Here is a 26,325-nt window from a genome sequence, read left to right on the forward strand (position 1 = left end):
AAAACTGTATATAAGTAACTTCAAAAAACGGATGATATCCTGACAATTAGCAATTAAACTTATGGCCAGGGACGGTGGCTCACGCCTGTAATCCCAGCACTTTGGAAGGTTGAGATGGGCAAGCTGCTTGAGCTCAGGAGTTCAAGACCAGCATGGGCAACATGGCGAAATCCTATCTCTACAAAAAATAAAAAATTAGCTGGGCATGATGGCATGCATCTGTAGTCCCAGCTACTTGGGAGGTTGATGTGGAAGGATCACTTGAGCCTGGGAGGCAGAGACTGCAGTGAGCAGAGATCATACCACTGCACTCCAACCTGGGTAACAGAAAGAGACTCTGTCTCAAAAAAAAAATACAACATAAAAAGAAAAGAAACTTACAATTCTACTAAATTGTTATAAAATCATAACCTAAATGTGTATTTCCCAGATATTCCATCAAACTGTCTTCCCCTCCCAATCTATCTCAGAGAAGAAATTAAGTTTATAAATATTTGGTACATTACTAGGTTAGCTTTATACATTATGAAATGCATTTATGTACAGCATAACTTTTGGCATTAAAATTTAGTATATGTGGCCGGGTGCGGTGTCTCACGCCTGTAATCCCAGAACTTTGGGAGGCCGAGGTGGGCGGATCACAAGTTCAGGAGATCGAGACCATCCTGGCTAACATGGTAAAACCTCGTCTCTACACCATCCTGGCTAACATGGTAAAACCCCGTCTCTACTAAAAATACAAAAAAATTAGCCGGGCATGGTAGCACGTGCCTGTGGTACCAGCTACTTGGGAGGCTGAGGCAGGAGAATGGCGTGAACCCAGGAGGCAAAGCTCACAGTGAGCCGAGATTGCGCCACTGCACTCCAGCCTGGGCGACAGAGCAAAACTCTATCTCCAAAAAAAATTAGTACGCATATTTTAGCTCTAAACACAAAGTTATAGTTTTCTTGCATGAAATATAAGCCTGAATACCAAATACCCAACTCAAGATATAAGGCCTACAAACCGCTTTGTTCTGAGAACTTCTTTTTGGTGCTCAGTTAATATTTTTTCCTTTCCACCTTTTCCTTGTGGAGGTATAAACACAAAGACAGTAGACTTTTCCTCTTCCAAAAGAATTTCATTCTTTACTTTCAAAGATGAAGATTCAAGTTTCAGCTGCAGATTTGAAAAAATAAGCAAAAGTACATTTTAGTTTCCAAATTATTTTCCAATATTTCTATCACTCTCTTCTAATAATGACACCATTTTTCAACAGTGATTACGAAGTTCATGATACTCATGATCAATAACAAATCAGTACAATGTTCCCCACTTTCTTTCTGCATCTAATAAACACTGAGAAAGTAGAAAATATTAAATCTCTTTACAAAGTAGGCAAGTCTGTGCTTAACTACAAAGTATGGACAAAACCGTCTGTCAGGCCAGCATATGGAAATGAACTGATTTGGAGGGAGGAGAGTATATTTGCAGCTCTCAAGTTGAGGCAGGACTTAGTCAAGTGAAAGTCATCAATACAATATGCCCTACATACAATTAACTTTGGTACTACAATGTTATCCTAATAAATGTTCATTGGAACCATTGCTTTAATTCTACTTATAGCTGCTACAAGAATGTGGCAGAGGTATTCTTAAAAAATAACACTTTTCTTTCATTTCACCAGGGCCATGGTCTCAAGATTCTAGAATAACCTTTACTGGAGGTCATGGAAGAGAGAACTGTTGTCTAAAAGTCAGTTAACTGGCAACTAGCATGATACTTAGTTCAGATTTGAGCTTAACATAGGTGTCTTATCTAGGCATTTTTATTTCTAATCAAAATATTAAGTTCTAAAATAACAATAATCCTAAACAAAAGTTCTAAAATATTTTCCTCTTGTGCTACCTATGTTAGTCATTCATAACTGTCTCATTCCATCTCGAGTGGGCTGCTGCCTGGAATAACTACATGTAACAGTTGCTAAGCATTACATAGAAACTTACCTTTCCTAATCAGGAATCATCACCCAAGGCTTCCAGGTCACCATGCTATCCTGGCATTGCTAAGCATTACACAGAAACTTTATCTTTCCTAACCAGGAATCATCACCTAAGGCTTCTATTCTGGCAGTCTTGCTATCCTGGCAGTCTTTCTAGACCAAATGCTCTCAATTCCCCTGCAATCCCAACCTTTATTTAGTCTTTTACAGTTTTTCCACCCAATTTTCAAAGTTGTATGTAAGTTACCATATACTTTATCTTTAAAAATTTGATTAAATATACTTTTGAAAACATACTTTGGCTGCTGGTTTCGTATTTTCTTTTTTATTCTTTGTTTGTGCCAAAAATGAATCTCTTTTTCCATTTGATTTTCTCTCCATGCCACTTATCTTCACATTTAATTGTGAATTTTCTGTCTGTTTTAATAAAAACGAAACAATTTCATTAAACACAACAGTAATATTTTGCTTTTCCTTTTCACATTTTAAAAATTCCTGCCCAATAAATAGTAATTGCAAATAATGTCAAAATTTTTCTAATTATTCAATCCTATAAAAAAAATCGAAGAAAGGAAAGTCACTAATTCAATAATAGCAAATGGCTTTGGTGTCTCTTTTATACTAGCTGTTTAATACCACTCAATTTTACGAATTCTGAAAATGAGACATATCACATAAATACATAAAGTGAATTAAATTACTAGATTCAAACACTCTACCTGTAACTGAAAATATTTCTAAGAGAATATTCAAAGCCATAGAACTTTAAACATTAAACAACTGAGGGTTAATAAAGCATGTATGATAGAGCATATTTCCCCTCAACAGAATTTTACAGACGAAAATACCACTGAACTCTTCAACAAGTCTAAATTGTTAGTTATCTGGCAGAAAATTTTTACTTCAGCCAAAACTAAATGCAATACTTACTTGGCTATAACAGTTTTTTTTCTCTGAAAGATTCTAAACAAAAACTACCTATACCCTAGCTGCTCCTGAACAGATAAAAAGTTTTCTAAGAACACTCTAGCGCACAAGTCTATAATACTAGTGCCTTTAACTCCTAGATCTTCAGGCAGTGATCAAATATTATTAGCCAAAGAAATTTTGCTCCTAATGCAATGTGACAGCAAAGATGTGTTTTTCTGATATAAGCAGAAAATCAATTTTTAAAAAATGAGAAAATGAACAGCAGCTCTGGCTTAGACATGACTTAGTAACCATTATTTCCAGTTTTTCCAAAGCAACAATTACGTATTTTACTCTTTGTGAACAAGCACAGATGAGGTACCTGAGTTCAAAACAAATGATTAATGACAAGAATTAGAGATTATTTACATGAGAATCTCTAGTGAAAATCACAAAAGTAATTTTAGGCCACACAACTGACAAAATGGAAAAAGCCTATGTTACAAACCTCTTTTCTGTTCAGGTTCTACTTATTTATAACTTTCAACAAATAACTTAAATGTCCAAAAACAAATGAACAATAAAACCCCCCAACTTACTCCATCAGAATATGGTCCACTGGATTCCTCCATCATTTCAACAGTTTCCAAACCAGGCAACAGGAGCAGAAATTTTTGTTTGGCTTGCGTTAGTACTGGTCTTTAAGAAAGTACATAAAATATACATCTTAAGTCAAGTAGTACTGGTGAACACTGATGATCTGTTAATAACAGCACTTTAATTTTTAGAGCAGCAAAATACATCTTTATTTTTAAATAAAGACTGTTCCTTACTATGCACATATAAAACTGGGAGAAATTAGGCAATTTTTGTATTTTTCCCTGTAGTTTTCTGAATTTCCAAATTTTTATCATGGAAAATTCCAATAAGAAGTAGAATATTATATAAAGTATTCATGTCTAGCTTTAATAATTGTCCAGGCAGGGCATGGTAGCTCACGCCTGTAATCCCGGCACTTTGGCGGGAGGCCGAGGTGGGCGGATCCTGAGGTCAGGAGACCAAGACCATCCTGGCTAACACAGTGAAACCTTGTCTCTACTAGAAATACAAAAAATTAGCCAGGCATGGTGGCACACATCTGTAGTTCCAGCTACTCAGGAGGCTGAGGCAGGAGAATCACCTGAACCTGGGAGGCGGAGATTGCAGTGAGCCGAGATTGTGCCACCGCACTCCAGCCTGGGCGACAGAGTGAGACTCTATCTCCAAAAAAAAAAAAAAAAATGTCCATTTCCTGTCCTCCTTGTCTCTTTTATTAAGGATAATTTAAACTACTTTTCTTGGTTCCTGAAATCAAGGTTATTCTAAGCACCTACGAAAAGGTGAAATAATATTTAATAATTATTGTGTATTCCAAATGTAATATTTCAACTAAGGAATCCTCTGTAACAATACCCCATAAGAAAAGAGTAATTTAAACCAAAATATCAATTTACAAGATCACAACAGAATAGTTAGTTGTATGTAAGTTTTGTTGTTAGCATACTTTAACTCTTCAGGATAAACCAATAGCGTCACTTTAGCAAATGTGGCATTCCAGAACTGAGCACTCTGTTTTCGAATCTGTTTATTCTTGTGCAGAAATATTATGCATAATAGTGGGGAGAGTTGTTCAAGAAGTTCACTGTCATAAGTTCCGGTGTAGCTGAATTGTAGGCAAGCAATAATTTCTCCCAGTAGCTTTTCTAACTAGGAAAAAGGAAAAAATAAAAGCAAAAAATATACTAAACATTAACTCACAGAATATGTGTTGCTATTTCAATTTTTAAAATTAAGATAATTTCAAGCTAACCCCCACTGTTGCCTTAAATATATATCACTCTTTATAACTCGACAAATTATCAGGTGAATTTGCTTTGGTTATTAATATTACAGTTCAATTTTGAACTTATTTTCTATTAACAAAAGAAATTATGTTTTTGTAATAATTATAACAAGACAAATAGTTGCCTACATACGTTCACCTAGAAAACTTTGGGTCCAATCGCCATCATATATAAAGGGATAAGCTAAGAGTTGATTAACTAGGCTGGGCTCAGTGGTTTATGCCTGTAATCCCAGCACTTTGGGAGGCCAAAGCAGGTAGATTGCTTAAGCTCAGGAGTTTGAGACCAGCCTGGACAACATGGCAAAACCCTGCCTCTAAAAAAATACAAAAATTAGCCAGGAGTAGTGGTGTATGCCTGTAGTCCTAGCTACTTGGTGGGCTATGGTGGGAGAATCACCTTGAGCCCAGGAGGGCAGGGGTGTGGTAAGCCATGATCATGACACTGCACTCCCACCTGGGTGGGATTTTGTCTCCAAAAAACGAAAAAACAAAACAAAAAAAACCTGTAAATGTGTTCATATAGTGTTATTAAATGTCCACTAAAAATGAAGAACAGGCCAAGCATGGTGGCTCACACCTATAATCTCAGCACTTCGGGAAGCCGAGGCAGGCAGATCACTTGAGGTCAGGAGTTCGAGACAAGCCTGCCCAAAATGGTGAAACCCTGTCTCTACTAAATACACAAAAAATTAGTTGGGCTTGGTAGCATGTGCCTATAGTCCCAGCTACTCAGGAGGTTGAGGTGCCAGAATCACTTGATCCCAGGAGTTGGAGGCAGCAGTGAGCCAGGATCCTGCCACTGAACTCCAGCTTGAATGACAAGAGTGAAACTGTCTCCAGGAAGAAAAAAAAAACAAAGAATAACCCCTTTAAAAATCAGCAGAATTATGTTTAAGAAAATTATCTAAACCCTATCATTTTCTCATCATGAAAGTATGGTGTATGGACAATTGTCTATTTTTACCTTGTTGTTCAGACAACTATATACTTTAGGAACTTCATCAAGCCTAGGAAGGAAAACACATAAAATAGAATACCATTTATATTTCTGCAAGTTAACACTGTACTATCTATCAAGCTAATCCTAAGAAAAAGGTAATAAAGACATAATAAATATAAATTGATGATATAAAAAGGTACCCAAAGACTTCACAAGTAAAAAAAACTCAAATGCTAAATATTAAGCATAAAACCATCCCATCTTTGAAAAATGAATCACAGAAAATATCTACAATAAGCCTCAAAGTAATAATCATATTAACTGCTTGTTTCTATACATTTCTTTTAGGCATTATTTTTAATGTAATATAGACTTAAAGATTTGCAAAGAAAAGTTCATGGATTTGGGGGTTGTACTTTATAAAATCTGTTCCAAAAACATTCTCTGTTGATTTATGAAAGATAAACTGTCTTATGATTGAACCACACAAGCTTACTGTAAAGAATATTGATGAATCCTTTCAAAATGCTTGTACAAGTTTGTTTCCGGGGCTTTTTTTTTTTTCAGGTTTTAAGGCACTGCTTGCTTCGATTCAAATAAAGGGTGATGCAAAACTAATTCAGTTTTTTGGAGAGCAATTCAGAAACATAAATGTGTATGCCCTTTGAACCAACATTTTTACTAATTTTCTACAGAAATAGTGGCAAATGTGGGCAATGATTTACGTGTAATGTTCAACTGTTATGAGGGAAAACACTAGAAAAACATGTATGTCCACCAGTCAGAAATTGGGTAAAAATTTTAACAGAATCACATGTAGACATTTTTAAAAATGAGATTTTCGTGTATATGGTACAGAGATAGCCATCCCTCAGTATCCATAGGGGATTAGCTGGCTGTGGTGGTGGCTAATTCCAGGACCACCCTCCTGCCAGGATACCAAAATCCATGGATGCTCAACGCCCTAATATAAAACAAGTTGTATTTGCATGTAACCTAAATACATCCTCCCAGGTTTTAAATCATCTCTAGATTCCTTATAATATCTAACACAATGTAAATAATTGTCATACTGTATTTATTTGCATTATATTTCTTTGTAATTTTTCCAAATATTTTCGATCCAGGGTTGAATCCATGAATGCAGAATCCATGGATACAAACAGCCAACTGTATTAGGTGCATACCATATAATTAATTGCAAAACAGCATGTCAAGTAGGCTTTCCTATCTATCATGCATTTAATAGGTATGCTTGTTTGCATAAACAATTCTGAAAAGATAAGCATTGAAAAGGAAAGGGAAAGGAAAGTAACAGGCAAAACAGAAAGACTTCCAATTTCTCTTTCATATTTCTATACTACTTGAACTCTCTTTTTAACAAAATTGTAGTTTATTACCCTCTCCACAAAATTGTCAAGACTACAACACAGCTGATTAAAAAGTTGCGACCTATATTTAAATTGTATACATTTAATTCAAAGCTACTTAGCCCAAAATACTTACTTTGAGTTTTCATAAAACAATGCCAGAGGTCTTGTTAAAGTTGCAAATATTTTTCGGATCATAGAAGGCAAAGAAATATGTACAAGTACACTGGAAATAATGCTGGTGATTGAATTGCCAATAGTGAAGAGGGTATCGGAATGTGCTTCCTTGAAGCTCAGAGTGTGGAAAGAATAGATCACTTTCACAATAAGTTTAAATAAAGAAGTCAATTTCCCTAGGGGCTCATTCTTCTTTTTGGACCAGTCTGAAGGTCTCTGTGGTGCTAAAAACAAAAATTGAATTAAAAACTCAAGTAAATTGAAAATAGGGTCACTGTCCACTTTTACAATGTATATAGCTCACATTTAAATGGTAGATACATCAGCTGGGCACGGTGGCTCACGTCTGTAATCCTAGCACTTTGGGAGGCCGAGGCGGACGGATCACAAGGTCAGAGATCGAGACCATCCTAGCTAACACGGTGAAACCCTATCTCTACTAAAAATACAAAAAAAATTAGCCGGGCATGGTGGCGGGCGCCTACAGTCCCAGCTACTCGGGAGGCTGAGGCAGGAGAATGGCATGAACCTGGAGGCGGAGCTTACAGTGAGCTGAGATCGCGCTACTGCACTCCAGCCTGGGCGACAGAGCGAGACTCTATCTCAAAAACAAAAACAAACAAAGTTAGATACATCAAATACATGTCCGTTTGTTGACTAACACCCCAAACAAATCATAACATAATGTACCATTAACGGATAAGTATCACTAGAACACTACCTTTACAAATGAGAATGGGGGACCAAAACTACTTGGCGGATCATGAATATGAATTTCAGAAAAACAAGTCCATTTTTTCTTAGGAATTATAAAATGCATCTCAAACTTTTATTTTACATTTCATAAAATTTCAACAACTAATATGCAAGAAAGTACTCAATTATGTAAGATAGGTTCCAAATTTAAATTTTAAAAGTTAGTTTTAAAAACAAAAAATTTCCACCAAGAATGACGGACCATTTCCTTACTCATCTATAGTACATTGATCCCTACAAATAACATTGAACAAGTCAGAGATGCAAAGCCAAGAAAGAATGCAGTAAGTCTACTGCCTGTTTCCTAGATTTAAAGAAAAATATTTGTCCTAAAAGTACTGTCTGTCCTTTTTAAGCTCCGCCTCCTGGGTTTACACCATTCTCCTGCCTCAGCCTCCCAAGTAGCTGGGACTACAGGTGCCCGCCACCTCACCCGGCTAGTTTTTTTGTATTTTTTAGTAGAGACGGGGTTTCACCATGTTAGCCAGCATGGTCTTGATCTCCTGACCTCGTGATCCGCCCGTCTGAAAGTACTGTCTTTCTTTTGTACCTTTAATCCCTCTATAAACATCTACCTAGAAGAATAAACCCACATAGCTCTTGCCCAAAAAATATACCCATTCCAAAATTACTTGTTTCTCTCAATCAAACCGTTCTTTTAAGGAACAAGATCTCAAATTTAACAGAAAATGAACGCTTCTAAATTAAAATTAATCTCATATGGTAACATGAAAAACAAATGTTGCTACTAAAAGGAAGTTATCTTTCTCCTTGGAATCAATTTCTCAGACATTAATGTACACTGAAAAACTATATCCAGATATCCCCTGACAGAATGTTGAGGTGAGGTGACAGCCATATGTCAGGAGACTGGTTACATACAAGTGAATGATCAAGTTGTAAATACACTGAGGGTAACAAAAACCAGGTTTCTCACTATTAGAGACAATAGAGACAAATACAGAAAGAGGAATGAATAGCATAATCCATGTTATATTAGATGGTAAATGAAAGTGTATCTAGAGAAACAATTGTGCTACAGTAAGTAGTAATTAACCTTGCAGTGGAAAACCTGGCAGATGCCATCCTCAAACAAACAGGAAGTGTTAACATCACCAGTAATGGGAAAATAATAAATTGAAAAAGAACTACAGCATTATTTCTGTGGCACTCCAGTAAAGAAATGAATGGACCCTGAATCTAATCTTAAAGAAATATGATAATCCCAGATTGAAAGACTCTAAGAAAGTAAAATTCCTTTTTTTTTTTTTTTGAGACGGAGTGTAGCTCTGTTGCCCAGGCTGGAGTGCAGTGGCATGATCTCAGTTCACTGTAACCGCTGCCTCCTGGGTTTAGGAGATTCTCCTGCCTCAGACTCCCAAGTAGCTGGGACTACAGGTGCGCACCATGCCTCACTCATTTTTGTATTTTTAGTAGAGACAGGTTGCCGCCCTGTTGACCAGGCTGGTCTAGAACTCCTGACCTCAAGTGATCCACCCACCTTGGCCTCTCAAAGTGCTGGGATTACAGGCGTGAGCCACTGCACCCGGCCTAAAGTTGCTCTTTGAAGGACACAAAAGACAAGACTGAGGAACTGTTCCAGGTTGTCAACTTGCCTAAAACTATACCTTCAAATGGTATGGGGGGGAAAAAGAATAAAATGTATATTCTGGGGGGAGGGCGGAGCAGATAAGATAAATGCAATAAACCGTTAACTGAGGAACCGGAGTAAATGAATACGAAGTTTCCACGTAAACTCTTGCAATATTTCTCTAAATTTGAAATCATCACAATGTAAGTCACCAAAAAAATCCCAAGGCGATCCTGATAATAACAATTTGCTTTCGGTTAGTCTTAATATTGTTTCCTCTTCTCAACTACTTTTAAAAATCTCCCCATTACCTGAATTTTACAGCAAGAGGAACTCTGGCTCTGTTTTGCATGGACATGGAGTGGAAAAGACATTTGTAACTGTGGGCTTATAGTTCCTGAATTGGATATTCGGTTAAATCTAATTTCAGAAGTACCAACATAGGTAAAATTATGTCTCTATGAAACTTCAGTGGCTTATAATTTCTGACATTATCTGTTATACAATCTTGGTGTACTTACGGTTTTCAGAGATAAGCCTATTTTTGACACACTGAGGTAATCAGATTAGGTCCTGGTCAGCCCAAGAGGAGAGCTAAGATTGGTATGTCAAGAACATCTATAACCTATATTTCTACGGGACTCAGGCCGGGATGCTCTGACCTATAATATACTTCAGGAGCTTAAAATGTTACTCCATATTGCTACTTAGTAAAAATTCAAAAACCAAAAAAGATTCTAAGAATGTTTTAGAAAACTCATCAATGACAGATCTTATTGGTAGATAATTTTATGTTCCTAATCTTTAAACAATAAGAAATAATATATATCGGCCGGGCGCAGTGGCTCAAGCCTGTAATCCCAGCACTTTGGGAGGCCGAGACGGGTGGATCACAAGGTCAGGAGATCGAGACCATCCTGGCTAACACAGTGAAACTCCGTCTCTACTAAAAAATACAAAAAACTAGCTGGGCGAGGTGGCGGGTGCCTGTAGTCCCAGCTACCCAGGAAGCTGAGGCAGGAGAATGGCGTGAACCCGGGAGGCGGAGCTTGCAGTGAGCTGAGATCCGGCCATTGCACTCCAGCCTGGGCAACAGAGCGAGACTCCGTCTCAAAAAAAAAAAAAAAAAAAAAAAAAGAAATACTATATATCAACATCAACTAACATTTTTTTCATTAATGACAGATTATCACTACCTATATGGTATGAACATATAAATACAGGTGGATATATTTGACTTCATTGAATCAATTAGCAGATTTTAAAAACTATTTGCTACAAAATAACTTAAAACTAACCAAGGCATATGGTTTTTAAAAATCACACAACTTGTTATGATCCCAATTGTCCAATTTTAATCGTTTACCATTTTTCAGGTAAACAGAGTTAAATATGTGTAACATTTCTGGAAAAAAATAACCAATTAACGATCCCATTGTTTTCTTTTAAATTATAATGTCAATTCAATGATTATTTTAAATCAGGCTTGCAAATAAAAACATTTTAAGTTATGTCTAAGTTTCTTGTCCAGATAATCCTTCATACCAGATGGAATGAGTAAAACCATTTGTACCATTAGGCAATCTCTAATTAGAATAGTATTTATCTTTCTGTGTTGTAAAAAGGAGTAAAGATATTTTGTGTGTGATAGAGATAAGAGAATGATACACAGCATCTGAAAATTAAAAAGAAAAAAAGAGAGAGAACATGTATGAAAGCTCCCGGCATAGTAACTAACATGGTTAAACAAGATCAAAAGTTACTAAAATGAGGTGGCAAAGGTATTAGGACTTCCCCTGGCAAAGTTCAGTAGTGCTTATAAAATACTGGATAAACAAAGGTTAAAAAATACATACTTACATTTAACTTTGGGCTGATATTTAATATTATATGGTGAAAAGTCAATACAATCAACCATTACAGTAATAATATGAATAATTCTATCCACGAGCAACAAATTCTAGAGAAGAGAATATCACTGTTAGAAACATTCAAGTACTGGGACAGTATTCAACAAGAATAAGCAACATGAAAAAATGACTGTTACTCCCATATATTCTATGTAACGTATGCCACAGCTTACACAGTACATTAAGTGCAGCCACCCATGGCTTAACAGAGATCCATTCTGAAAAATGGGTCATTAGGCAATTTCATCTTGTGGGACCACAGGGTACTCACACAAACCTAGATGATACAGCCTACTACACACCTATACAGTCTGTTGTTCCTAAGCTACAAACATGTAGCCTAGGCACCCATACAGGTGTGTAGTTACTATACTGAATACTATAGGCAATTGTAACACAATGGTATGTATTTGTGTCTAAGCATCGAAAAGACACAGTAAAAATACCGTATTATGACGTTCTGCAACCACCTTGGGATATGTAGCACTAGATTTGTGGTCTGTTGTTGACTGACACATTGTTATGAGGCACATGACCGTACATGATTACATATTTTTTTCAGTTAACTGCTGTTAGTCAAATACTGTACTTTCTCTTCCTCAATATTTAAGAAAAATAATTCACCTTTAAGATCCCCATAAAAGCCATCATATCAACCAATAAACTGAGACTGGAAGTACTAGGATCATAGATTCTCTATCAACTTCCTCTTGAAAATGATGTAGTAAAAGTTTTCACTAAACCCAGTGGAAACAAAACATAAAAAGAAGTTGCTGGCCAGGCCTGGTGGCTCACGCCTGTAATCCCAGCACTTTGTGAGGCTGAGGTGGGCAGATCACCTGAGGTCTGGAGTTCGAGATCAGCCTGGCCAACATGGTGAAACTCCCTCTCTACTAAAAATACAAAAATGAGCCAGGCGTGGTGGTGCACACCTGTAGTCCCAGCTACTAGGGAGGAGAATCACTTGAACCTGGGAGGCGGAGGTTGCAGTGAGCCCATATTGCACCAGTGCACTCCAGCCTGGGTTGTCACCCAACAATCACTGTGAGACTCTGTCTCCAGGGGAAAAGAAAAAAGAACTGTTATTTTTACTTTCCTTCATTCCTCATTAAATTACGTGTTAGATACAAGATGTAGAGAAAACACACACAACAAATATCATTTCAATAATCTGCATGGAAAAACAATGGTTTCTGTGTGAAGGCCATCACCACGATTATACACAGTGATAAATAATTGAAACAACCAAAATGTCCTTAAAATAGCAGAATTCCAGGCCAGGTGCAATGGCTCACGCCTGTAATCCTAGCCCTTTGGGAGGCCAAGGTGGATCACCTCAGGTCTAGAGCTCGAGACCAGCCTGGCCAACATGGTGAAACCCCATCTTTACTAAAAATACACAAATTAGCTGGGCGTGGTGGTGCACACCTGTAATCCCAGCTACTCAGGAGGCTGAGGCAGAAGAATCACTTGAACCCAGAAGGCGGAGGCTGCAGTGAGCTGAGATCCTGCCACTGCACCCCAGCCTGGGTGACAGAGTGAGACTCCATCTCAAAAAATAATAAAAAATAAAAAAATAATAGAATTCCAAGTAATGGTACAACCATACTACAGAATACTAGAGAGCAGTTGACAAGAAATAATAGAGCTCTATGGATTGACTTGAAACGGAGCCAAGACAGTGTTTTACGAAAAGTTACATAATTACTTCGCAATAAGGATTTCCTTGCCACGAATACCGTATTCATATGCATATGCAAGTATCAATATACAAATGACATGTGTAAACAGAAAGAGGTCTATTCTGGAACGACACATATCAATCTGTTCCCAACAGCTGTCCTTTCCATGAGGAAGGAAGGAAAGAGAAAAGAGACTTATATTTTCTAAGACTACAAACTTTCAAAGGGATTGAATTTAAACATCTAACAGATACATATGCGAAAGTGAGGTCCAGGACAGCAAGGCCCTTGAACTATTAACCTAGAAAAACAGAAGCACAAGGAGATACACAGTATAGTAAAAGATCTTCACTGTTAATAGTAAAAGATCTTCACTGTTAATGATTCCAAAACATGAACCTTAGAGCCCAAAGACACAAAACTGTTACACAAAGCATACTTGTTTTCAACATCAACTTTGTCACATATAAATAGAAGCAGTAATAAGTGATAGCTCACAAATGTTATCTCCATTTACTTGAAAAGAATCCTGTAAAAACAAACAAAAAAAGGTAGCATCAGGACAAACTCACAGAAAAGCCTTCATCTTCCAAACTGGACATTATCTTGGAAGAAAGTTCCTCACAGCACAAGTTCTCTTCTGCTGTTGCCACCAAAGCAGCACAACGAGCAAATGCTCTATATAATTCTGACCAAGTTCTAAGTAAAGTCTTCATGGTGGCCTACCAATAACAATTAAAAAAGAAGTTCTGTTAATATATATCTATGTATCAAATAGTTTCTGGAATCAATACATCTTTTAAAAACACTGCAACATTTAATGTGTCACAAAAGAGACTAACGGCTAGGCTCAGTGGCTCATGCCTGTAATTCCAGCACTTTGGGAGGCCGAGGCGGGTGGATCACCTGAGGTCAGGAGTTTGAGGCCAACATGGCGAAATCCCGTCTCTACTAAAAATACAAAAAATTAGCCAGACGAAGTGGCGGACGCCTGTAATCCCAGCTACTCAGGAGGCTGAGGTAGGAGAACTGCTTGAACCCGGGAGGTGGAGGTTGCAGGCAGCCAAGATTGAACCACTATACTCCAGCCTGGGCAACAAGAAACTCTGTCTCAAAATAAAAAACAGACTAACACAAAGTAATAACCTTTCCCCCACACCCCAGAGATCTAATCGAAGAGAGGAAATAAGGCCAGGATACCAAAACTTATCGAAGATCCAAAAGAACTTCTCTCGTCCTTCATCATTCTCCTAAGCTAATAATAAAGTCATAAACAAGTCTTATTTTAGAAATTATTGTGGGCTGGGCACGGTGGCTCATGCCTGTAATCCCAGCACTTTGGGAGGCCAAGGCGGGTGGATCACTTGAGTCAGGAGTTCAAGACAAGCCTGACCAATATGGTGAAACTCCATTTCTACTAAAAATACAAAAATTAGCTGGGCGGGGTGGTATGGTCCTGTAGTCCCAGCTACTTGGGAGGCTGAGACAGGAGAATTGCTTGAACCCAGGAGGCAGAGGTTGCAGTAAGCTGAGATTGCACCACTGTACTCCAAGCCTGGATGACAGTGCGAGACTCTGTCTCAAAAAAACAAAAGGAAAAAGAAACAGAAAAAGAAATCATTGTGGAAGCTGATTATAAAGGATGAAATAATATTTTCAGAAAAGTACAAATCCCTTAGAAATCAATACTTTACAATGCCTTACCACTGGAAATTGCTGTTCTGAAAAAATATGGTTTACTGGTAAAGTCAATGCACCATAGATGGCACTAAAATTATGTTCTAAGGCATCACCTTGATTTACTTCATTGGTCTAAAACAAGAAAAATAATGAAGTTAGACAAATTATCATCTTATTCTAATCCTAAGTAGTAACATAACTTATTTGTAAGAAGTGGGCAAAACTGTGTCCCTCAATGATGAGATTCAAAATATGTTTAACTCCTAACCCCTAGAACCTACGAATGTAGTCTTATTTGGAAATAAAGTCTTTGCAGATATTCAGAAGGGGTCCTACTGGATTAGGGTCAGCCCCAATCCAATAAACAGAGTCTTTTCTGTAAGAGGAAAATTTGGATAGGCACAGAGAACAATACCACGTGAAGACGGAGGCATAGTCAAGTGATGCAGCTACAACTCAAGGAAGGTCAAGGATTGCCAGCAACCAGCAGAAGCTGAGAGGCATGAAGAGATTCTGCCTCAGAGCTCCATGAGAAACCAATCCTACCAACTCCTTGATTTTGGAGAGCTGGTCTCTAGAACTAAGGGAGAATAAATCCCTGTTGTTTTAAGTCATCAAATGGCTGTAATCTGTTAACAGCAAACTGGGGAAATTATGCACTATGTTTAAATTCTAAAAGAGATTCCCAGAGCCAACTCCAAAGTCTTCTACTATACATACACAGCATTCCAGCAAAAACTAATACAATAAAAAGGGCCTCTGTGACCGTTCTAACAGTGGGAAGCTATTTAAGAATGTAGGCCGGGTGCAGTGGCTCATGCCTGTAATCCCAGCACTTTGGGAGGCTGAGGTGGGAGGATCACGAGGTCAGGAGATCAAGACCATCCTGGCGAACACGGTGAAACCCCATCTCTACTAAAAATACAAAAAAAAAAAGGAAAAAAGAAAAAAATTAGCCGGGCATAGTGGCGGGTGCCTGTAATCCAGCTACTCAGGAGGCTGAGGCGGGAGGGAGAACGGCGTGAACCCCAGGAGGGGGAGCTCACAGTGAGCTGAGATCCTGCCACTGCACTCCAGCCTAGGCGACAGAGACTTCATCACAAAACAAAAACAAACAAACAAAAAACAAAAAGAATGTAAATGACTTTTCTTCCAGAAGAATAGTGTGCTAGTTTGAGTAGTCAAAATAAGGGCTAGGTAACTAGCCTTGCTAGTTTGGGCACGGTAGCTCACGCCTGTAATCCCAGCACTTTGGAAGGCTGAGGCTGAGGTCAGGAATTTGAGATCAGCCTGACCAATAGAGTGAAACTCCATCTCGACTAAAAATATGAAAATTAACTGGGCGTGGTGACGCACACCTGTGGTCCCAGCTACTTGGGAGGCTGAAACAGGATAATCACTTCAACCCACAGGCAGAGGTTGCAGTGAGCCAAGATCGTGCCACTGCACTCTAGCCTGGGTGACAGAGTGAGATTCCGACTCAACAACAACAACAACAAAATTCCTTCGAGTTATTTCATTTTTGAGTTACAGCACTATTAGCCCAGAGAATGCATATTCCCACTTAATGATTGACAAAGAGGCTGACAAACCATAAACACAACGTGCTGCACAGCCTGTCACCATTCCCAGTTCTGTTAAATATGTAAACTTATGGATTTAAGTATTTAAATACACAGATTATTCAACTCTCAATAGATTCCTGACTTAAGGAAATACTATATGGCTTTGAGGTAATCACCAACGTGGCTTAACTATGGGAATATACAGCCTAGTCAAGATAACCACTGTTATTCCGTTAATAAAACTACTGAAAGAATCCAAGATACAAGATTTTACATCTATGTGAGCCTTCTAGGTTTATAATCACTACTGAAGAAAATGAAGCTGATTAGTCCCCATTAAGTTATAGTTTCTTTACCAGTGAGGCAGAAATGCAGTAAAATCAAAAATACAAAGTTTGCAAATTCTACCAGAAAAAATATTTACGATCTTCTATTCAAATGCAAACTTACTATTCATTTCCCCAATTGCACAAACAAAAAAAAAAGGTGTATTATCTAAAATACATAGATTTATTTCATACCTGATTAATCAATTCAGTTAATGGGGTGACTATAACACTCCACATTTTCCAGAGATGCTCCTTATTTTCCAACTGCTTTGCATTTTGATTGATAACATTTAAAACTGAGTCACTGAAAGCTAGTGGTGAAGTTGGACCAGAAAGAACACAGCCTACAAGTGATTCCAAACTGAGAAAGAACCTGAAGAAAAAATTATAAACAATGCATCAACTTTCTGGCAGGAATATATTAATTTAATGTTAACAAAATTCTAAAATAACTGACAAAAAGTTAATGAATTGTCTTTTTTTTAAAAAAAATCTTAAAGAAACTTAGGAAATAGTACATAAATAATCTCATTCATTACATAACTTTTCCAAGACAAAGTTTTAAGTTAAAGTACAAACTTACCTTTCATCTGATACACCACATTCCAAGAGATTGTTGAAAATTAATTGAATTAAGAACAAAGCTGGAGTTCCCTGAAGGAGAAAATGAAGCCAATATTCTCAGTTACAAAGAATAGAACACTTGTTTTTTATAATCAGTTATTTAAGAAATAAAATTGTTTTAGCATGACAAATTTAACTTTTGGTATTACTTAAGGTATGACAACCATGTTAATAAAATTATTTCCATAAACTACACACAAAAATCAAGCTCTTGGCCAGGCGTGGTGGCTCATGCCTGTAAACCTAGCACTTTGGGAGGCCAAAGCGGGTGGATCACGAGGTCAGGAGATCGAGACCGTCCTGGCTAACATGGTGAAACCCCGTTTCTACTAAAAATGCAAAAAATTAGCCAGGCAGGGTGGCACGTGCCTATAGTCCCAGCTACTTGGGAGGCTGAGGCAGGAGAACGGCGTGAGCCCAGGAGGCGGAGGTTGCAGTGAGCCGAGATCACGCCACTGCACTCCAGACTGGGCAACAGCCTGACTCCATCTCAAAAAAGAAAAAAAAAAAAAAAAACAAACTCTTCAAGTCTAATCATAGCTGTTTCCTCTACACAGAAAATCAAGGAATGATGAGATTCCAGATATAAAAAGAACATCAATCTAAAATTTACTGGAATCCCAATGCCTACATCCTAGAGATATTAAGTGCATTTTATCATTAGCTCCCCGTATTTGTGGCAGTAACCAACACTATTATCATACATAAACAAATACGAAACTTTCCTTTTGGAGCCATGTATTTAATCCAGGAAAATAGTTTCTTCATTCACATAGCAGCATATTTAATTCTTTACATTAACTATCAGTTTTTCCTTTAATTTGGTCAATATACTTCAAATCCAATACTCTCAGAATTTTACATAGGTTATCTTTTAAAAAAAAAAAAAAAGGGAAATATGGCTGGGCGCAGTGGCTCACACCTGTAATCCCAGCATTTGGAAGAGCAAGGCGGGGGAATCACCTGAGGTTAGGAGTTCAAGACCAGCCTGACCAACACGGAGAAACCCCGTCTCTACTGAAAATACAAAATTAGCCAGGTGTGGTGGCACATGCGTGTAATCCCAGCTACTCAGGAGGTTGAGTCAGGAGAATAGCTTGAACCTGGGAGGCGGAGGTTGCAGTGAGCGGAGATGGTGCCATTGCACTACAGCCTGGGCAACAAGAGTAAAACTCCGTCTCATAAATAATTAAATAAATAAATAAATAAAATTAAAAATTAAAAAAGGAAGTATAAATGTTTTTCGCCAATCTTCATCATATTACATTTAAGATACTTGCATTAAGAATATCCATATTAGCAACCTGATATGCTGGTGAACCTAATACTTTCTGAGGAAGACCTTTAATTGTAATTTCCATGAGGACCTATGAGAGATAAAAGGTTTTACAGTAAATTAGCCGTAAAAATATTATCTAATAAAAATCTGAGTGTTAATTATATCTCTAACAATTACAAGTAATGTTCATTCATTAACGTAAATATAATCTCATCAGTTAAAAAAGATCAAATACATTCATTTGCTAACATGAATATATCTGCATCTGTTTTAAAAGTTCAAATACAGAAATATAAAAAGCAGGTAAAGTCTTTAACCTCCAGGGATAATCAATACTTTCAGTTCAGAGTCTATTTTCCTAGACATGAATTTCTGTATATGTAAGTACACAGAAAAACACACAACTTCTTGGGCAGTCGGTTATATACACACATTCCTTTAAACTATTAAAAGTCATTACAATGTAAATTACTAATGATATTAAGCTCTGCAACTAACCTTCATTTTACCTTGTTACAGAGTTTTTGCATCAATATAGAAAAATACTGCTATATGAGTGCCCATTATTTAGTCAACCATTTTTCTATTAAGGGACCTTGAGACTATGTCTATATTTTTTGATACTACTAATAGAAATTCTGCAATTAATTATACTGGTACCCAAAGCAAATATCCAAAGGACTGCTAACTAATAGTTGGGTCCAAGATTGCCAAATCAAACTGACTGAGCCTACCAAATTGCTCTCCAAAAATACTACCACACTGGTTTTTTTGTTTTTTGGGACAGGGTCTCACTGTTCTCCAGGCTGGATTGCAGAGGCACGACCTTGGCTCACTGCAGCCTCAAACTCGTGGGCTCAAGTGATTCTCCAACCTCTGCTTCCAGAAGAGCTGGGACTACAGGCATGTCACCACGCCTGGCTAATTTTTGCAATTTGCCCAACTTGACCTCCCAAAGTGCTGGGATTACAGGTGTGAGCCACCATGCCCAGCGGTAATATACTGGTATGAACACGCACTACATAACTTAAATGTTATAAAAGAGTTATGTCAGTGAAAATACACTTTCACATACTGTCATCTGAAACAGATTAATAATAATAGACAGTATTAGTTTGTTCCTGGCCTACAGTACTTTGCATGTATAAACTCATTTAGTCTTTAACTACTGCTACATTCCCTCTTTACATATGGGGTTAGGCAAAGCCAAGGGAATAGATAAATTGCACAAATTTACCCTAATAAATAGTTAGGCTGGTATTCAACCTGGTCTGCTCCAGAGCCCTTGCGATTAACCACTATGCTATACTGCCATAGAACAAGTAACTGTCAAAGTACATAAAGGAAACAAAATTAGAATTTTAGAGTATTGTTTGTTCCAGCAGAGCTTATTCTGAGACGCTCATATCATCAAAATCATATCCAATTCACAAGTGTTTTAATACCAAAGTCATTCTCTTGGTTAAAAACAGTTAATTTAGAACAAAGTACCAGCTCACTATTAGTGGTTTTCAGCAATCTTGTCGTAAAATTAAAGGACATTTGAGTTTCTTCAGTTCAAGTTTCACGTCCTTTACCCTAGTTTTTCTCTGTACGGCAGGTATTTTTTTTGTTATCACATTGAAGACTTTAGTGGCTGTTGTTATAGTCACTTTATTAAAAAGGTTTCGAATGACTCTGTAGTTAATAGAATGGCACTTACTGCAACAGGACTAAACTGCTGATGAATGCTTGATATAAAAAATGTCTTCCCAAACTATCTTCGATATAAAATTTAACTTCGGAAAATGGTTTTTAAAGTCCAACATATAGGTATTATACTTACCAGCGTTTTTGATACAGGAAATACTTCAGACTTTACTATGCTTTCCAAAGACTTTAATAAGAGAGTCAAAACTTCAGAACCTGGTTTCTCTTTTTTGTTACCTATCAAAAAACAAAAAGGAGGGTATAGTTTTTTTTGTTTTGGTTTTTTTTTTGAGCTGTCTTGCTCTGTCACCCAAGCTGGGGTACAGGGGCACAATGTTGTGCCAAACTCCACCCATCTCAATTTCCCAAAGTGTTGGGATTACAGGCGTGAGTCACCATGCCCAGCCGAGAACAGTGTATTTCTTTTTTTTTTTTTGAAGGAGTTTCACTCTTGTTACCCAGGCTGGAGTGCAATGGCGCCATCTCCGCCTCCCGGGTTCAAGCGATTCTCCTGCCTCAGCCTCCTAAGTAGCTGGGGATTACAGGCATGCACCACCATGCCTGGCTAATTTCGTATTTTTAGTAGAGGCGGAGTTTCTCCATGTTGGTCAGAATGGTCTGAAACTCCTGACCTCAGGTGATCCGCCCGCCTTGGCCTCCCAAAGTGCTGGGATTACGGGCATAAGCCACCGCACCCGGCTAGAAGGGTGTATTTCTAAGCATGTAATTTTAGAGATGACTATACAGAGAGCTGTAAAAATTTATTTTTTTCTAAATCAACAATAGTAAGTACAGTTGACCCTTGAACAACACGGGTTTGGATGGCATGAGTCCACTCCTATTCAGATTTTCTTCCATCCCGGACACAGCAAGTTCTACCCCTCCTCTTCCCTCCTTAGTGTACTCAACGTAAAGACAAGGATATAGCCTGGTTCCACTAAATGACTGTGTTTTCTTATGATTTTCCTAATATTCTTTTCTCTAATGTACTATATTGCTAATGAACACAGAACACAGCATATAATGCACATAACATACAAATATGTGTTCATCAGCTATTTATGTTATCAGCAAGGCTTCCAACCAATAGTAGGCTATCAGTAGTTAAGTTCTCGGGGAGTCAAAAGTTATATGTAGACTTTCGACCATATGGTGGGTCAGCACACCTAACTCCAGTGTTGTTCAAGCATTAACTATAAATTAAAGCCTGGAAGCTATGGTAATACAAGAAATACTTTAAAAACACATTTTATATACTGCCAAATAATTCACTGGATGCTAAAAAAATCATCTGATCACCACCTGTTTCAAAAAAAAAATCATTTGATCAGTGTTAATAGTGCTTACCTGATTCAGTAACTGACTTCACCAAGCTAATTAGCTCCTTCCAGATAGCACTGACAACCACATCTGTCAAACAAAATAAACTTGAGTATTTTAAATGAAGTACATATGACTATGTACTATGACTAACACTCTCCCTTTACTTCCTTACACTAAAGAAATAAATTGGCCCAATAGGGAAAGCAGCGGGGGCGGTGCAGAGGCGAACGACTCTGTCTGACAGCTTTGGGGAGAGCCGTGGATCTCCCAACGCGGAGGTTGAGATCCGAGAACGGACAGACTGCCTGCTCAGGTGGGTCCCTGACCCCTGAGTAGCCTAGCTGGGAGACATCCCCCACTAGGGGCAGTCTGACACCCCACACCTCACAGGGTGGAGTCATCCCTGAGAGGAAACTTCCAAAGGAAGAATCAGACAGGTACACTCGCTGCTCAGCAATATTCTATCTTTGGCAACCTCTGCTGCTGATACCCAGGCAAACAGGGTCTGGAGTGGACCTCAAGCAATCTCCAACAGACCAACAGACAGTCCTTCTGACTGTCAGACGGAAAACTATCAAACAGGAAGGACACCTATACCAAAACCCCATCAGTACGTCACATCATCAAAGACCAGAGACAGATAAAACCACAAAGATGGGGAAAAAGCAGGGCAGAAAAGCTGGAAATTCAAAAAATAAGAGCGCATCTCCCCCTGCAAAGGAGCGCAGCCCATCGCCAGCAACGGATCAAAGCTGGTCAGAGAATGACTTTGACGAGATGAGAGAAGAAGGCTTCAGTCCATCAACTTCTCAGAGCTAAAGGAGGAATTACGTACCCAGCGCAAAGAAACTAAAAATCTTGAAAAAAAAGTGGAAGAATTGACAGCTAGACTAATTAATGCAGAGAAGATCATAAACGAAATGACAGAGATGAAAACCATGACACGAGAAATACGTGACAAATGCACAAGCTTCAGTAACCGACTCGATCAACTGGAAGAAAGAGTATCAGCGATTGAGGATCAAATGAATGAAATGAAGCGAGAAGAGAAACCAAAAGAAAAAAGAAGAAAAAGAAATGAACAAAGCCTGCAAGAAGTATGGGATTATGTAAAAAGACCAAATCTACGTCTGATTGGGGTGCCTGAAAGTGAGGGGGAAAATGGAACCAAGTTGGAAAACACTCTTCAGGATATCATCCAGGAGAACTTCCCCAACCTAGTAGGGCAGGCCAACATTCAAATTCAGGAAATACAGAGAACGCCACAAAGATACTCCTCCAGAAGAGCAACTCCAAGACACATAATTGCCAGATTCACCAAAGTTGAAATGAAGGAAAAAATCTTAAGGGCAGCCAGAGAGAAAGGTCGGGTTACCCACAAAGGGAAGCCCATCAGACTAACAGCAGATCTCTCGGCAGAAACTCTACAAGCCAGAAGAGAGTGGGGGCCAATATTCAACGTTCTTAAAGAAAAGAATTTTCAACCCAGAATTTCATATCCAGCCAAACTAAGTTTCATCAGTGAAGGAGAAATAAAATCCTTTACAGATAAGCAAATGCTTAGAGATTTTGTCACCACCAGGCCTGCCTTACAAGAGACCCTGAAGGAAGCCCTAAACATGGAAAGGAACAACCGGTACCAGCCATTGCAAAAACATGCCAAAATGTAAAGACCATCGAGGCTAGGAAGAAACTGCATCAACTAATGAGCAAAATAACCAGTTAATATCATAATGACAGGATCAAGTTCACACATAACAATATTAACCTTAAATGTCAATGGACTAAATGCTCCAATTAAAAGACACAGACTGGCAAACTGGATAAAGAGTCAAGACCCATCAGTCTGCTGTATTCAGGAGACCCATCTCACATGCAGAGACATACATAGGCTCAAAATAAAGGGATGGAGAAAGATCTACCAAGCAAATGGAGAACAAAAAAAAGCAGGGGTTGCAATCCTAGTCTCTGATAAAACAGACTTTAAACCATCAAAGATCAAAAGAGACAAAGAAGGCCATTACATAATGGTAAAGGGATCAATTCAACAGGAAGAGCTAACTCTCCTAAATATATATGCACCCAATACAGGAGCACCCAGATTCATAAAGCAAGTCCTTAGAGACCTACAAAGAGACTTAGACTCCCATACAATAATAATGGGAGATTTCAACACTCCACTGTCAACATTAGACAGATCAACGAGACAGAAAGTTAACAAGGATATCCAGGAATTGAACTCATCTCTGCACCAAGCGGACCTAATAGACATCTATAGAACTCTCCACCCCAAATCAACAGAATATACATTCTTCTCAGCACCACATCGCACTTATTCCAAAATTGACCACATAATTGGAAGTAAAGCACTCCTCAGCAAATGTACAAGAACAGAAATTATAACAAACTGTCTCTCAGACCACAGTGCAATCAAACTAGAACTCAGGACTAAGAAACTCAATCAAAACCGCTCAACTACATGGAAACTGAATAACCTGCTCCTGAATGACTACTGGGTACATAACGAAATGAAAGCAGAAATAAAGATGTTCTTTGAAACCAATGAGAACAAAGATACAACATACCAGAATCTCTGGGACACATTTAAAGCAGTGTGTAGAGGGAAATTTATAGCACTAAATGCCCACAAGAGAAAGCAGGAAAGATCTAAAATTGACACTTTAACATCACAATTAAAAGAACTAGAGAGGCAAGAGCAAACACATTCAAAAGCTAGCAGAAGGCAAGAAATAACTAAGATCAGAGCAGAACTGAAGGAGATAGAGTCACAAAAAACCCTCCAAAAAATCAATGAATCCAGGAGTTGGTTTTTTGAAAAGATCAACAAAATTGACAGACCGCTAGCAAGACTAATAAAGAAGAAAAGAGAGAGGAATCAAATAGACGCAATAAAAAATGATAAAGGGGATATCACCACCGACCCCACAGAAATACAAACAACCATCAGAGAATACTATAAATGCCTCTACGCAAATCGACTAGAAAATCTAGAAGAAATGGATAATTTCCTGGACAATTACACGCTCCCAAGACTGAACCAGGAAGAAGTTGAATCCCTGAATAGACCAATAACAGGCTCTGAAATTGAGGCAACAATTAATAGCCTACCCACGAAAAAAAGTCCAGGACCAGATGGATTCACAGCTGAATTCTACCAGAGGTACAAGGAGGAGCTGGTACCATTCCTTCTGAAACTATTCCAATCAATAGAAAAGAGGAATCCTCCCTAACTCATTTTATGAGGCCAACATCATCCTGATACCAAAGCCTGGCAGAGACACAACAAAAAAAGAGAATTTTAGACCAATATCCCTGATGAACATGATGCAAAAATTCTCAATAAAATACTGGCAAACCGGATTCAGCAGCACATCAAAAAGCTTATCCACCATGATCAAGTGGGCTTCATCCCTGGGATGCAAGGCTGGTTCAACATTCGCAAATCAATAAATGTAATCCAGCATATAAACAGAACCAAAGACAAGAACCACATGATTATCTCAATAGATGCAGAAAAGGCTTTTGACAAAATTCAACAGCCCTTTATGCTAAAAACGCTCAATAAATTCGGTATTGATGGAACGTACCTCAAAATAATAAGAGCTATTTACGACAAACCCACAGCTAATATCATACTGAATGGGCAAAAACTGGAAAAATTCCCTTTGAAAACTGGCACAAGACAGGGATGCCCTCTCTCACCACTCCTATTCAACATAGTGTTGGAAGTTCTGGCTAGGGCAATCAGGCAAGAGAAAGAAATCAAGGGTATCCAGTTAGGAAAAGAAGAAGTCAAATTGTCCCTGTTTGCAGATGACATGATTGTATATTTAGAAAAACCCATCGTCTCAGCCCAAAATCTCCTTAAGCTGATAAGCAACTTCAGCAAAGTCTCAGGATACAAAATTAATGTGCAAAAATCACAAGCATTCTTATACACCAGTAACAGACAAGCAGAGAGCCAAGTCAGGAATGAACTTCCATTCACAATTGCTTCAAAGAGAATAAAATACCTAGGAATCCAGCTTACAAGGGATGTAAAGGACCTCTTCAAGGAGAACTACAAACCACTGCTCAGTGAAATCAAAGAGGACACAAACAAATGGAAGAACATACCATGCTCATGGATAGGAAGAATCAATATCGTGAAAATGGCCATACTGCCCAAGGTTATTTATAGATTCAATGCCATCCCCATCAAGCTACCAATGAGTTTCTTCACAGAATTGGAAAAAACTGCTTTAAAGTTCATATGGAACCAAAAAAGAGCCCGCATTGCCAAGACAATCCTAGGTCAAAAGGACAAAGCTGGAGGCGTCACGCTACCTGACTTCAAACTATACTACAAGGCTACAGTAACCAAAACAGCATGGTACTGGTACCACAACAGAGAAATAGACCAGTGGAACAGAACAGAGTCCTCAGAAATAATACCACACATCTACAGCCATCTGATCTTTGACAAACCTGACAAAACAAGAAATGGGGAAAGGATTCCCTATTTAATAAATGGTGCTGGGAAAATTGGCTAGCCACAAGTAGAAAGCTGAAACTGGATCCTTTCCTTACCCCTTATACGAAAATTAATTCAAGATGGATTAGAGACTTAAATG

At 38.2% G+C, this 26,325-nt stretch overlaps 1 protein-coding gene across 10 annotated transcripts in view; it reads right to left on the bottom strand.

Moving 5' to 3' along the window:
* Nucleotides 1–26,325, bottom strand: part of RIF1 (replication timing regulatory factor 1) — a 136,173-nt gene that overhangs the window by 78,085 nt on the left and 31,763 nt on the right. For 8 of the 10 annotated variants that reach the window (XR_004441769.1, XR_004441771.1, XR_004441770.1 and 5 more), the window contains exons 14-27: nt 21,716–21,778; nt 20,505–20,605; nt 18,681–18,767; nt 17,360–17,430; nt 16,969–17,149; nt 14,907–15,014; nt 13,775–13,924; nt 11,471–11,570; nt 7,223–7,487; nt 5,741–5,783; nt 4,435–4,637; nt 3,491–3,590; nt 2,280–2,399; nt 1,008–1,159 (exon numbers count right to left, since the gene is read on the bottom strand). Coding sequence is in view for 5 of the 10 variants with exons in the window: in XM_033231532.1 (XP_033087423.1) it covers nt 1,008–1,159; nt 2,280–2,399; nt 3,491–3,590; nt 4,435–4,637; nt 5,741–5,783; nt 7,223–7,487; nt 11,471–11,570; nt 13,775–13,924; nt 14,907–15,014; nt 16,969–17,149; nt 17,360–17,430; nt 18,681–18,767; nt 20,505–20,605; nt 21,716–21,778 (1,744 nt within the window). In the remaining 5 variants the exon portion in view is untranslated. The remainder of the gene's footprint in view (nt 1–1,007; nt 1,160–2,279; nt 2,400–3,490; nt 3,591–4,434; nt 4,638–5,740; nt 5,784–7,222; nt 7,488–11,470; nt 11,571–13,774; nt 13,925–14,906; nt 15,015–16,968; nt 17,150–17,359; nt 17,431–18,680; nt 18,768–20,504; nt 20,606–21,715; nt 21,779–26,325) is intronic. The other 2 variants (XM_033231535.1, XM_033231536.1) reach the window with 2 other exon arrangements.

The sequence above is a fragment of the Trachypithecus francoisi genome, unplaced genomic scaffold, assembly GCF_009764315.1.
Source record: "Trachypithecus francoisi isolate TF-2019V2 unplaced genomic scaffold, Tfra_2.0 Lachesis_group13, whole genome shotgun sequence".
Taxonomy (NCBI): domain Eukaryota; kingdom Metazoa; phylum Chordata; class Mammalia; order Primates; family Cercopithecidae; genus Trachypithecus; species Trachypithecus francoisi.